The sequence below is a fragment of the Ambystoma mexicanum genome, chromosome 9, assembly GCF_040938575.1.
Source record: "Ambystoma mexicanum isolate Mex_15411 chromosome 9, UKY_AmexF1_1, whole genome shotgun sequence".
NCBI classification, from domain to species: domain Eukaryota; kingdom Metazoa; phylum Chordata; class Amphibia; order Caudata; family Ambystomatidae; genus Ambystoma; species Ambystoma mexicanum.
Genome location: NC_090931.1, coordinates 1,300,450,743 through 1,300,466,052, shown reverse-complemented (window position 1 = coordinate 1,300,466,052; position 15,310 = coordinate 1,300,450,743). Strand labels below are relative to the sequence as shown.

Sequence of the window (15,310 nt, the reverse complement as noted above, 5' to 3'; positions counted from 1 at the left end):
ATTGCATTCTGGCATGTGTAGTCTCCCATTTATGATGTAGTTTATAAAGCTGTAATCCATCTTTTTTTTTGTTGTTGCTATAAATATTTCTAGAAGGTACTTTTACACACCAACAGCAAACCTGCCGTCACATTATGTGATTGTATGTGCCCAATTTGCACAGAGCCTTTGGAAGCCATGGGCCCAGAGCCGCCTCGTATTGCCCGGCAGGCACGTGCTGTGCACTCAGGGATGTGTTTTTTCAGTTTTAATTGTACAAACAGAATGTCTACACTTGCAGCTCGTGCTCCATGATATCTGGGCCTTAGTTGGAACGTTTCCGCCCAGTGTACTGGAATTGTGTGATGTTGGCTCTTACTGGGACTGTCGATCTCTCTTGGAAGGTCAAGCTGCTGGGGAGGTCACATTGGAAGCTTACTGGGAAGGTCACGCATAGTGCAAGTGTCATACTGGTTATGCCAAACTAGGAGCTTACTAGGAATGTCAAACTGGGAGCTTATTGGGAATGTCAAACTAGGAGCTTATTGGGAAAGTCAAACTGGGGGCTACTATGAATTCCAACCTTAGCAGGATCATAATGGCATGCCATATTTTGACATGTGTGACATGACATACCCTGACATGGCTGACCATGGCATGACTGAGTGTGGTTCAAGGTTGGAAACCCTGAGTGTAATTTGGAGTGAATGATTTTGTGCGATTGTGTTAGTGTGTGTGTGAAACCGTGTGAGAATAAGATTCCTGAGTACCCTGCCATCTCCAAGTGGCATTAGTGATGTGATAACTTGGTATAATATACACTGGCGATGGTGTGCTCTCTTGCTTTACTGGAAACTGGCAATGAAGTGATAACTAGGCATAATGTAGACCAGTGATTATTTGGCCCCTAATTGTGATATTTCACCTCTGGTAAAGCATAATTTGAGTGGGCACCGTCAAGCATGTTATTTGGTCTTGTTGGTTCCGAATAGAAGGGCTCCCGCAATTTTGGCAAATGGCGATGGCTGTTTAGTTTACATTGTCCGGTTGGATGAAGAGGGTGGCGTGGTTCCTGTTCAGCCTAGCACTTGACTACCAGATTTCCACCCTGGCTCCACCACTAACACTCTCGGCACACGCTCACCAGTGCTGGTTTCCCAGAGTACATTATCTCCATTTACAACACCTCCCGGATGTGGCGGGGGGAGCTTGTTCTTTCTGCTACAACAATTGATGCATGGACAAGGCGGTGCAATCAACTGTGGTCCTGCAAGCTGAAGCTCACCCTTACCCCCCCCCCCCAACTGACTGCAACCGCCGGACTATCGAGCCATGCCATCTGTTGAACAAGGTGCTTGGGGCTTCCAGGGACGAAGACCTTGCACAAACCCTTTGGTGCACGAATGTGCACCCTGTTTGCAGTGGATAACTGAACCCTGTCTTTCTTTTGGTGTTGTGGCAGTCATGGGGGGGGAGGGTCCATTTTGATCCACAAATAGATTGTAATTTGCTAATGAATACCAGGTCTCCTCCAACAAGTTGTGAGCATGCAATTTTTCTGTACTTTCTGCAGACGAAGCTGGGGAGGGCATTGCATAATGACTTAATTGTCCTTCAACCTGCCACCTGGTTATTGCAGCTGCAAAATGAGGTACATGGTGAACGACGGGGAGGTGAACTCCATCTGAACAAGGACATGACGCTGACAAATTGTCAAGAGACCATTTGATTGGACATGCCCTTCATTCAGTCGACTATGTCCTGGAGAGAGCACCAAGGCATCTATAGTGCATCCAGAACGGGGATGAAGACATCTGAGGCAACCGTCTTTGAGATCTGTTTGGCCCGGATACTAAGATCTGAATAATGCAATCCCTTGTGCTGGAACAAAAGAGATAGCGCGAGGTGATGGACACAGCCTGGCACAAATCTTGGCTAGGGGTGACGATTGTCCCAAGCATCTAGCAAGGTTGCAAGCAGTATCCTTTAGGGCAGGGATGTCAAACTCCAGGCCTCGAGGGCCGTTAACATGTCAGATTTTCAGGATACTCATTAATAGAAATGAGTTAAATTTGCATACAAGGATTCTAAATGTATGCACATTACTCCTCATGAATATTAAGAGGGATATCCTGAAAACCCATCCGGATTCCGGCCCTCGAGGCCTGAAATTGGACAACCCTGCTTTAGGGCATTGGTCTGCAACCTTTGGCTCGCCAGATGTTTTGGACTGCAAGTGCCATCCGCCCCAACCAGCATAGTGAATGGTGAAGTCTCATGGGAGTCAGCCATAGTCCAAAACCTCTGGAGTGCTGCAGGTTGCAGACCCCTACTCTAGAACGTGGTTATAAGAACATCTTGCAGTTTGTCAGATTGAAGAATTGGTGTTCCTGGTTCCATTGGCTAAGGAATTGTGGGACTTGTATATTTGGTTATGTTGACAGGCTTTTATACTTAACTAAATCACCACCGTACTAGTTTCAAGTGTGCCTAGGCTTGTCCATGGAGTAGTTAATTGTGGCCCGCCAGGTTTCCCCAAACCTTAATCTGTAGAAGGAAGAATTAGCAGGGGAAGATAAGATGGGACGTAGAAACATCGGAGTGGGCTTTGCATAGTAAGAAGAGTATTTTCTGAGAGCATAGCTGCATGTCAGTCCAATTAGGTAGACCAAAGCTATAAAATGCAGAAAGAAGGGTATGTCCTAAAGTTTTGCGATTGTGTTCAAGACAGATTTGGAGGATTAGAAATGAGTGCACAATGTATTATTTGGATGTAGGAGGGGCTCTAGAATGTGTTCGGGCAATCCTAGAAATGGGTGGTTTAATTGTCTGGGTGTAGTTTAACACTTTTTTTGCGAGTGAGCTCCAGAATATGAATTGCCGCCTGTGAGTCGAGACTCAGAGTAGAGTGGTCAAGACTTGCCACTATACATTTTTCTCTCTTCAGTTCCTCTGTGATATTGAGGTTCTTGTTCATACCTTCCCAGTGACCACCATAGTGGTCTAACAGCACCAAGGCTTGTCCCCGCGAGTGGTGTATTGCCACCCGCCGTGGGCATCCTAGGCGCGAGAATAGAAAAGGGCAGACGAGGAGGAGAAAGGACATGAGAGGGAGGGTTAAATGCTCCCGGAGTATCTAAAGAAGGATGTGAAGTGTGGGAGGGCAACCACGGATGCTTCTTGAACCTCATTGCATGTGGCTTCGCCACGTTTTCCGAGTACCACAACGTGGAGCTAGTTCGCAACCGTGAATCGAAGAGCTGGGTCGGTAAACTGTGTTTTGGCGCAGTAGATTCGCACCAGTATCAATGATTGGGAATGCTCAGGAGCGATTGTTATCCGTTTACCATTCCCCTACTTTTTTACAACCATATTCACCATTCTATGTAGAGGATTTGTCCATTCATGTCTCTGCAAGTGTAAAGCTGCAATAAGAGCCTTAGTTACTAGTCACTTAGACTATTGCAATGCCCCGGCCGCAGCAGCAGGTCACATGTGGCACTATGCTCCCTCCCGCCTACCCTCTACCCTGCAAGACCACAGTTCCACTACTTTTTTCATTGCACTTCTACTACTGGCCAGGATATTACTGCTTGCCGTGCAATCCCAGCCCGGATAGCTCCCTGCGCACTGTTGGCCATGGCTAACACGGCGCGCCTGAATGAGCGCTGTGCTGCAACGCTCGGTGCCAGAATGTCTGCCCCCAGGTGCAGAAGTAAGACATTTGGCAGTGGGTGTTTTTGCACTGGCCGTTTCAGCGCAGCGCCTTCAATCAATCAGCTAAGCTATTTGTATAGCGCTCTTTCACCCAAGGCTTCATGGCGCCTTAGGTGCTGTCATCTTAGTTCCAGGTGAATCGGGCCCATTTTATGCTAAGTGATGGCATTTTCTTGTCGTTTCAAGCTCACAGATTGTGATCAAGTGACCATGTCCTGGCAATGATAGTCGCAAAGGGGGTTCTGCTCTTTAAGACGAGGCGCAGGTAGATTTCACAACTTACAGCTGGAAGCCGGCTGGTACCTGACTTTGAGTCTAGGAAACGCCTGTGGGAATATGCGCAATGTAATGTCATGTTATGTGTTGTCGGTGTGTCTGTGCATGTATGTATATGGAATGCATATAACAAATACGCTCTGGCCTAGTGCAGTCCGCTTGAGCAGGTAAAAAGGAAAATGTCTTAAAATCAAGCTAACATCTGTATTTCTTTTTCCCTTTTTCTTGCAGTTAATAAACCCCAATTTCATACAAGAAGGTGAGTAGAAGACCGTTATGGAAGCTTGTTTTGGTTATGTTTGGGATGGGGCGGGCAGGCGATTCTACACCTTCTTGTGCACCGTTGAAGCCAGGTCTCGCGGGTCACACGTAATGTCTCTCGGCTGCTCTTTCTGCAGCTGGGCTTTGCATGATCATTAATAGCCTAAAGGTGACACTTGGATTCTAGAGTTTTTGGAGGCATCCCTAAGGAGTGAACTAACTTTAATTGGATGAAGTTTTAATGTTCATACAGCCGCAATCAAAAATCAGCTTTGTGCCTTGCGGGGTCAGAATAACGGAGGCCGGGGAATTTGGTCCATGTTAAGGGTCTTTGTCCGGGGCCCAAATAGTAGTGCGTCAGAGGAGACGGGTAGAGGACAGAGAGAAAGGACAGGTTCCTTGATAAATGCCTGCAGGCTGCTAGGAGGGTACGACTGGCCCATTGAACCTTTAGCTCACATCTCAGAGATGGGCTAGACAAGGGATCCTCAACCTTCGGCTCTCCAGATGTTTTGCACTACAAACCCCATGATCCCTCCCCATTGAATATGGTAGTTGGGGCTGGTGGGAGTTGTAGCCCAAAACATTTGGACCGTCAAAGGTTGCAGGCCCCTTGCCTAGAGAAAAGCAGGTAGATCAAAAAATGGCAACACTGTACTCTTAGATTTGGAAAGCAGAACTATGTTCTGTAAAATACACCGATTTTCTCCAATTCTTCCAGACTTGGACATTTGTTTGAGGGCGGGAACTACCAAGTAACCCTTGAAAGAGTTGGCCTGCTCTGTGACTTGGAGGGGGTTGCGTCTTTGCCAATCCCATGGCACCCAGCCCTAATTATCTGACCTCAGAAAGCCAATTCTAACTTGCACTGTGCTGGTTTTCTCTCACCCTGCCCTCATCTACTCTGTGCCCTTTCAGCCTTGTGCCTATTATCCAATCCTAAACAAAATGTCAACTTGACTTTTTCAAGGTCCACATTATTTGTGATGGGATTTTAAACTTTGTCCGGTCAATGGATTAGGATGACCAGATGTCCAAGTTCTGGGGTGGGGTAGAGGGGGGACAGACCAGGTTTTTCTTACCTTGCCTACTTGTCCCAACAAGCTTCTGCAAAACTGTAGCATGTCCCGGTTTTATTTAAAGACTTTGAAGAAAAGTCCTGATCGGAGAGATCTATGATGTTTCCCCACAGGCCGATTTTCACAGAAGCCGTGTTCCCCCGAGCAAGGTTTCTGCACTCCAGGGAAACTTCATTCCCTCTAAGGTCCCCCTTCCCAGGCCCTTTCCCAATGAGGGGGAATATCCCCAGTAACGCCCTTAATCTGGGTTACCAGATACAAAAAAAAATAACGGGACAGGTCTTGGACATAGAGGTAGGACTACAGTAAACATACATAGGGCTCTGATAAAACTATAGTCTTATTTCTATGTCTCTGGCCTGTTGGGATTGTGTGCTCACAGGCACACTCCTCTCGTTAGAGGAGAGCGGCCAGGGTGGGGAAGGGGGAGGAAATGGGGGCGTATAAAGCATTCACGGCGTGAAAAGCATTCATGCCCCCTTTCACGCACAGCGCCGGGCCCGATTTCGGCATTTTGGAATCGGTTCCCCACAAAAACAGGGACCTTATCCACCCACCCATTCAATTGCGGGACCGGGTTTAAAAAATAAAAACTCCTGGGTCGGTCCCGGGAAATCCAGGACGTCTGGTCACCCTATCTTAATCGTCTCTGCCCTCATCCCCCCCAACACCTTTTTGTGTGTTCTGCAGGGGACACTCCCACCACCCCCGGTCTCCCGACCTGCCCTCTCGTTTACCACTTTAAAAACATTCATACACATGCACCCCACACACTGCACACTTACACATAACCTGTCCAGTACCCCTCCCCAAACCCTCGCCTTACCTCACAGTCGGCACCTCCATGTGTGCCACTTTCCCCGATGAAGCTGCTATTTCCTGTCTGCCCGGTAACCGGCATACGTTATTCCCAGACAGACCGCAGTTCCAGGCCTAGAAAGCCTTTGCTGCTGTCAGGAAGACCGAAGCATGAAAGGCAGCGGGGATAATTAACGAGATATCTTGAAACATACGACACTGTATGGTGGGGGCGAGTAAGGAATAAGTGGTAATACGATGAGTGATGGTTTCAAGGAGAGGAAGGAATGAAAAGGTAAATTGCGCAATTTTCGTTGTTTTGTAACAAGCTTAAGGTTTTCAAATGTAAAGCCAAATGCTTAATTAAAAAATGTTTTTAAAAAAATTGCGAACTGCAGCACTTCACAGGAAATGTCCCTAGAACTCACTGAAAAGTTATACAGTAAAACGATCCCACTGAGTGAGGGGCCGTTTCTAGTCACACGCCCCTGCCGTTGTTGGCCAATATTCTAGCATTGGTGATTTGCATGTCTTTGAAATAGTTTGGCAAAAAGAAGTGGCATAGCCCCTCTATTCATGTGTGCTGCGTGGCAAAACAATGGCTAGATATCACGAAAATGAATCCTTGTGATCTATCTCAATAACTGTAAAAATATACTCCTTGGTATTCATGTCTTTTTTTTGTGCAACATTGTCACCTAGTGGCCGACATGCAGAATACTACAGGTGTTATAGCAACGTTTTCTGTTTTTAGCCATTCCGTGTGTGTGTTGTCTGTACCTGTTGCTTGAGGAGTTGCCCGATGAAAGCTGAGCAATGAGGCGAAAGAACGAAGCTTGAAGAATGCCATCCTGATAAATGGCCAATATAAGAAGTGTGTGTGTGTGTGTGTGCGTGCGTGCGTGCGATGCTGGGGAGGAAGGAGTGCATGTCGGGTCAGCAGAAAAATAGACCTTCGGCCATACTAGTCCTGCAGGGAGACTGGTATATAGAGTGTGCAAGCCAGAGTCTGAACGAGAGCCTGCCCCAAGCACTTACCTTTTTATACTTGGAAGCAAGATGACACGGAGCAACACGGGTTCGATCCCCGGGTCCGCGCTTAGAAACCTCTGGGTTTCCTGTCAAACAGTGGCATATTTTGGCACATTACAAAATCAATTTAAGATGTGGCGCCCATTGAACCATCTGCACTGCAACCTATTGCTGCCCTGTGACTGAGCGCAATTTGGGGTGATTTGGGTCACATTGTTATTATTGGGCTGTTTGAGGGCCTAGCTTCGTGAAGCAACAGAAGGCTTTACAATCATGGCGAGGAACCTTGCTAGGGAAGCGGAGAAACACGGGAGCAGGGAGCTGGCAGTGGGGCGGCAAGGGATCTACATGCAACTAGGCGAGGAAACAGTGGGGAGCAGATCCCCCAGTCTCGGGTAGGGTGGGGTCTAATCAGGCTGACAATTACCCAAAGTTACAACTCAGTGATTACGTTTGCTAGTCTGGGGGTTGCCTTACATAGCCTCACTGTGGACGTTGGTAATTAACAAAAAAAAGTGTGTGATAAATCAAACGGTCACATTGATTTAAACAATAATCCAAATGCTGTGGTAACGAAAACGGATAAACGCACATCAATCCCACAGTAGTGTTACACAGCGAAAGCCAAAAGGGAAACGCAATGTAGCTCCTCTAAGGCCCCCACCCCCAGGTGTTTATATATGGTTCTTCTATCTGAAAAGCCTTCAGGGCCAGCTTGTACTTGACAGGGAATACTCTGAAGGCCCAGAGGCTATGCATACAGCAACTTTCTGTAACACAAGCCTGTTGACCTAATGCATGAACTAGTTATTACATACTTGCCAAGGACATAAGGGGATGCACACCTTACCTGAGCTTAAAATACCCAGCGAATGCAGGCTGAGTCTACGGTCCAACGGGAAACCTAGGATTCGTAACCGAGTAACAGGGAGAAGCCGCGCGTCATGAACCAAAGGCAGTGGAACAGAATTGTGGTTCCGATAGAAAAGTGGTTTAGCACTGCACTTGCATTTTGATAACAACGCTGTTCAGCACCCTGTCAGTCGAAATCATGCCCTGCAAAAAACGCCATGCAGAATATGTAGGCCTCTTGTGCGGTCAATGAGCCTATGAATAAATGACTGCTGCGCAAGCGCATACAGTGATGCAGCCTGCCGTGGTCTGTATTGTTGGATGCCTTTCAACGAGTCATGCTGGGACATGCAGGTCACCTTATGCGTCTTATCTTTTAGACACACTGCGCCCTTGTTTCGTTTTATTTATTTTATTGTGCATTTGTAAGGTGCTTGTACATCAAGAAATTGTGTTTCAAAGCGCCCACCGTGCAAAGGAGAGGGAACATTGGGAACCAAGGCAACAGATTAAACGGATGATCAAGGAAAAGGGGCGGTCCTACTAGGCCATGTGAGCATTCAGAGCTCACCTTTATTTTCGACTCTTCAGTTTAGAACTGCTGGTCCCGGGCAACCATTTGCCTCAATCGCCATATTAAAAATACAAAACTCAATGATGCTTTTGTTTATTTCGGGACAGTTGGAGGCGGCATGTAGTTTGAAAAGACGGAAGTGCCCCTAGTTATTGGCACACCCTCCGCACTGGAGTTTCGCACTTACACCTTTCTTGGCTCTGGCCATGTAGCACTCAAGAATCGTAGCACTTCATCTGTGGCTCACCCATGAGCTCAGACTCCCCAGGACATACCCCCTCTGCCCTCTTCCTTGCTGCACTTGCACGTTCTGAATACTCACGGGCCATATTAGGTTTGTTTCCTCCCACTGCTCTTAAATATTGGGTTTTGTAATGTGTTTCACTCCCTTCGCCCTGTGGGCCCTTTGAAGCAGTATTTTACTTGCTGTATAAGCGCCTAACTAGCAAACAATAAAATAAAATACAAATAAATATCCCTTTTAGAAGTACCACCATAGCCGGAATGCATGTGTGTATACATGACGCCTCATCAAGGGTCTACACAGATATGCGAACATCACCCTGGGCCTCATCGACCTTCACTGGCTCCCATTGCATGCACAAATCACCTTCAAGTCTTGCTGCATTATCTATAAGGCAGTCGCTCTCAGGTCACTGAGCTACCTCACGGAGAAACGCAGCATCTCTGGTGGACAGCGCACAGGACACATGCAGACTGAAATCCAACGCTGCAAAAAGGAAAGGACCAGAAAACAAGCCTTCTCTGTCTACGCCCCAAGATTAAGGAACATTCTCCCTGGCAGCATCAGACTTGCAGATGTATGGTAAAAGAACGTAGATGTAAAGCCCGAATTGCAAAATACTGAGGCCCACTCTGCAACATTTTGCAATTCAAGCTTTTCTTTTTATTTTTTTGTGTCCCCCGCATTGTTTCTTGTATATGGGGACAACCCTGCAGCCCCTGAACCCAGAAATACCGAAGTTGGAGTGCGGGGGACACCCCTGCTTACCTACCTCAGTATTTTCAGATTTGGTATTTTATATCTATGCCAAATGCGGCAGAACCATATCTACAACCCTTTAGATACAATCTTTTGCGTTGATACCCAGACTTGCCCCCACACACCTAAAACTCAGAAAATGACTCCATGCCCATCTCTTCCAGGAGTCTCTCCTCCTCAACAGCTAGGCCATCACGTTGCCCCTCGTGCCACTTTACTCTGTAGATGCCGCCCGCCCCTCTGCTCCCTGCCACCCAGTACAGCTGTGCCCCCTCTGTATTCTACCCCTGCTGTTTATCTGTTCTGTTACCTCTGAAAAGCGCTCCAGTATGCATCTGTTCTGTTGTAGACTCCTGTAATGCGCTCCGTTGCTTCTCAAAGCTAGGTCCGCGCTCAATAAATACCTTAGTAATATGGTGCAAATGACCACATTCTCTGTCGGTCACAATGGCTAGCATTGTTTTGCAACGTTGCCCAGCCACCTTTACCATAAGGCAACACCAGACAAGCACCCTGCCTCTGTTCAGTAGCTGCATAACTGGCGTTGTCATAGAAGGCTTATGCAGTGGGACATCCTCAAAATAGAACAAGTTTGTTTTGTATACAGAACAGACACCAGGAAAAGCAGCCTGTGCATTTTAAGAGGCTACTCATGAAAAGTCATCTGATTCTCGCTTAAATGTGCACCATGTATAGGTTTTTCAATTGTCTTCAGCAACTTGGTTTCTGGCGCTTGTGAATCTATTTAAATTCACTTTCTATGCATATCCTGCCATCTAGTGGTTTTTTTGAATATTGCTTTTTTTAACGTTGTTTAATTCCAAAGCAAAGTATTAGCATTAACATGGGAATTCCTGCCATACTATGTGCGCAGGTATGATAGTGAACAATAACTGTAGCTACATACCTTTAATGTAGAATGTGATCAAACCAATGGGCCAATTCACAATGAATTTCATGTGGAAAAAGGACAGAAGCTTGTTAGAGATACTTATGCGACAACAATTAATGCAGGGAATAATTTCCTTGCCCAATCAAAAGCACCACACCAATATTCCTTTTATGTTCAATCTAGCCCCGTCTGTGGTTCATATAAAACCACATCGATCCCTCACCCTTTAGCAATAGGTAAACCAAGAATCAGGCCGGGGTGTGTAAAAAGAATATGTATTTATTAATGAATACAAAAATGAATGTTTGTACAAAATCATGCCACCTCACTCCGTGACCCAAATACCTTTCTTTCCTTTTTCACACAAATTAAAAACACTAGTTGGTTTAGGATAACACAGATCACATACTCATTAACCCCACATCATGTACAGTCAAAATACTTTGCATTTGGCCACTTTTAATAACAGGGAGCACCTTGAAACATGCCCGGATCATACGCTTGGCACTATATTTTACATTAAGTTTAACTTAAAAAATATACAACACTTTTCTATTTACAAAAGCAATTTCACACATGCAGGTCTCTGTCTTTTTTATCTCCCTGCCTACCTGGAAATGCTTGGAGCACAACAGACTTTTTAAAAACAAAACACTACATGTGTATATAGATATATGTGTATATATCCTTTAATCCTTCACCAGAATGCAAAGAAGAATCTCTCTTCTACCAGTAGTCACTTTCCCACTCGCAGTAGAGCGTATGCTTTTCAATCGGGGACTTTGCTTTTATTTAATTTTGGCAAGACACTTTTCTGCCCAAGCACAAAAAAAACATATTCAGTTTACATTCAGCACCCCTCTGCTTTAAGGCAGGGTCTGAGAATTGGTGGACAGTTCGGAATTTCGTTTTTGACAAGTACCCCTTTCCCTTTAAAGAATTTTGGGGTTGGCAAACAGAAATAGGAGTACCCAATTACTTGAACAAACTATATTTCGAAGGGATTGTGTCCTCCGACGTATTCCTTATCTTAGATAGAAATCCTTCAGCTTTGCTGGCCTCGGAAAATTTTTTCGCCAGAGGGCGCTGCGCGTCGTTGATCGCCGAGTCGATGACCCTCGACGGCCTCCGTGCCGACGTCGACGTCATCCTGCCTATAAAGGCCGCGCGCAGCGTCCGTTGCTCAGTTCCGTTTTTCCGCGCTTCGTTGTGCCTCGGAACACCGTTGCTCAGTTCTCGTCAAGATAACGTATATAATAACTACTATTTACCTCGATATCGATGGCATCCTCCTCCGACCCGACGACCCCTCGGTCCGGTTTCAAAAAGTGCCGAGACTGCGGGAAGAAAATGTCGTTGACGGACCCTCACAGGGTCTGTTTGTGGTGTCTGGGAATCACGCACCAGAGTTCGGAGTGTGAGGAATGCCTTTCCATGACGGCGAAAGCCTTGAAGGAGCGTAGGGGGAAGCTCGAGAGAGGTAGGTCAACTTTAACTTCCTCGAAAGCTTCTTCGGTAGAGTCGAGACGTTCGTCTCCTCACCATAAAAAACACTCTCGATCTAGATCACGAAGTGGCTCCCACCACTCGTCGACATCGAGACACTCGAAGAAGAGACGTAGGAGATCCCCTTCGTCATCTTCGTCGAGTTCTCCTGAGAGAGTTCATTGCCCCACAAAACGCAGCTCGCAAGCTGAGTGGGAGGAATTCAGGAAAAAGATGCTAAGCGTCTTCGAGAAAGCGGCCTCGTCCCCCTCGAAGACAGCTGAGGGTGATACCCCGGGTAAAAAACCCAAAAAATCTAAACGCCGCGAGTCGCAGTACCCGGCGGAAAAGTCAACCCGAAAGCGCCTCGAGCCATCGGGAGATAAAGCATCATCGACGCCATCGTCGAAAACTCCTTCGAAACAGAGGTCGGCGCCATCGACGCCGTTGTCGAAGGATTCATCGGCGCATCAGTCGATCGAGTCGACGCCGACGTCGACGCCGATATCGACGCCGGTGAAGGAAAGAACCACGGCTACTCCACAGCCAACGGTTAGACAAAAGACCTCCGACTCGACGCCGAGAACGTCGACGTCGTTCTCGAGCAGGACTCCGATCCTTTCGAGTTCTTCGAGGCCTAGTACACATTTCTCGACGCTTTTCACGGCGCCTTCGAGTACTTTCACGTCGGTGTCGACGACATCGACGTTTTCAAGGCCTGTGATGATGGCTCCTTCTGCATTGGAAATGGGGTTTATACCATTCCAAAAACCAATGTATCCCCCTTTAACCTCGATTTTTGAGGAAAGGGAGGATTCAGACCAAGATATTGATTTACAGAGGACCACATCACCAGAGCCAGAGACTTTCGCCTCTGAGGAAGGAAGATTAAAAAATCTTCAGGATGCACTTCAGGAAGCTAGTGGCTTGGACACTTCTCCTGAAGCAGAATTTATCAAACCAGACCCAGGAGAACATGCGGAGACTCCATATAGAGCTCTGATGTCTAGAATCATAGAATTTATGGGTTGGTCTGCACCTTCTCCTGCCTTTCAGCAGGATGACCTCACTGACATACTGGACAAGGGCCCACAGGAGGATCCTGTGGTTCCATTTCACTCTGCTCTACAGAGAAGGATTTTGACAAACTGGGAAACGCCAGAAATTATCCCGGCAGTAAATAAAAAACTGTCAACAAAATACAGGGTGGCTAGTTCTGACCCTGAATATTTGTCAAAACACCCTACTCCTGAGAGCTTGGTTGTACAGGCTGCAACCTCATCAGGCAGCACATCTGCATACCCCACTGCTCCGCAGGATAGGGATGACAAAAAGTATGATGCCATGGCTAAGAAGGTTTTTTCTGCCTGTAGCATGGCGTTAAAGTCTATTAACGCGACCTGTACGCTCGCTAGGTTCAGCCACACCCTTTGGGAGTGCGCTTCATCAGCGGCTGACTGCCTCCAAGAAGGAGAGGAAAGGGACGCATTTTTAAACATCATCAGGGATGGTAAAGATGCGATGTGCGAGACCCTACAAACTGGCCTAGATTCTGCTGACAGTATCAGCAGGGCCATGGCGGCAAGTACCACAATCCGCAGGCATGCGTGGTTGAGGAAGTCTGGTTTTGCCTCTGACGTGCAGACCAGGCTTTTGAATATGCCCTTTGACGGTTCTACCCTCTTTGGAAAGAAGGCGGATGACAGTTTGGAGAAACTGCAAACGTCCAAGGCAGCAGCCAAGTCATTGGGAGCTGCTATCCGTCAGAATACCTTTCGTCCTTCGGGATCATCGTGGAGAGGACGGTCCTTTCGTTACTATTCCTCATATGGAAGGGGCAGGGGACGACCGGCTCAAAGAGGCCAAGGAAGATTTACCCGTGGTGGACGGGGTAGGGGAAAGAAAGCCGCACCCGCAGGAGCAGGAGCCACTTTACCTTCGGCAACTGCATCAGCCGCTTCAAAACCACTCTGAGGTCTCCCCTCACAGAACACCAGTAGGGGGCAGGTTAACTCACCATCTGACGGAATGGCAGGCTATTACGTCAGATGCTTGGGCTCTGGAGACAGTGGCCCAAGGTTACTGCCTGCCCTTCCTACATATCCCTCAGAGTCATCCACCGGGGAACAACCCTTTGAAGCTTCCAGATCCGCTCCTCTTGCAGGAGGTTTTAGACCTGCTAGAGAAAGGTGCCATAGAACTGGTACCTGTAGCGGAAAGGAACAAGGGTTGGTACTCCCCCTACTTCATAATACCGAAGAAGGACGGAGGACTGAGACCCATCTTAGACTTACGGGAATTGAACAAATTCCTCCGAAAGGACAAGTTCAAGATGGTGACTCTCTCTCAGATCCTTCAGGCCCTCCAGCTTCAGGACTGGTTGGTATCTCTAGACCTCCAGGACGCTTATTTCCATGTGCCGATCCATCCCAGGCACAGGAGATACCTGAGGTTCGCAATTGGCAGCTCTCATTATCAATTTCGAGTTCTGCCATTTGGGCTAACCTCCGCCCCGAGGGTCTTTACCAAGCTAATGTCGGTTGTGGCTGCAAGTCTAAGGAGGGAAGGGATTCATGTCTACCCTTACCTAGACGATTGGTTGATCAGAGCTGTATCTTCGGAACAGGCTCAGAGACAACTAGATTATGTTTGCCACTTCCTTCACAAGCTGGGCTTCTCCCTCAATTTAAAGAAGTCACAGATGATACCATCACAGAGACTCCAATTCATTGGAGCAGTCCTGGACACTTCCCTGGGAAAAGCCTTGCCACCAGAGGTGAGGGCTCGAGATATTCTGCAGATGGTCATCAGATTTCAGAATGCCCAATATCTCCCAGCCTACGACTTTCTGAGGTTGCTAGGCCTCATGGCATCCTGCATATTCCTCGTGCCGGAGGCTCGCCTGAGAATGAGATCCCTCCAGTGGGCACTGAGAACTCAGTGGTCACAGTTCTCAGGAAGGATGACAGATCTCCTTCGGATCCCGGTCAAAGTAGCCCGAGACCTTCAGTGGTGGGCCTGTCGGGAGAACATCCTGAAAGGAGAAATGTTTTGGCAACCATGGCCGGAGATAACAGTAGTCACGGATGCCTCACTCACGGGGTGGGGAGCTCACGCCAACGACTTGACCATCAGCGGTCGTTGGTCTCCATCGGAGTCCAGACTACATATCAACCTGTTGGAGCTGAGAGCCATCAGACTAGCGCTGAAGGCTTTTCTGCCGTCTGTACGGGGAAGAAACGTCCTAATAATGACGGACAATACAGTGGCCATGCACTACCTCAACAAAAGAGGAGGCGTAGGCTCACTACCACTGTGCAGAGAGGCGATGCAGCTCTGGTTTTGGGCAATTCAGGAAGGAA

General features: G+C 47.5%; 1 protein-coding gene across 6 annotated transcripts in view; it reads left to right on the top strand.

Annotated features, from left to right (window-relative positions):
• The window catches only part of KALRN (kalirin RhoGEF kinase), a 1,827,638-nt gene that overhangs the window by 1,760,311 nt on the left and 52,017 nt on the right, over nt 1-15,310 (top strand). For all 6 annotated transcript variants that reach the window (XM_069616662.1, XM_069616664.1, XM_069616661.1 and 3 more), the window contains one exon: nt 4,204-4,231. In XM_069616662.1, the coding sequence (XP_069472763.1) occupies nt 4,204-4,231 (28 nt within the window). The remainder of the gene's footprint in view (nt 1-4,203; nt 4,232-15,310) is intronic.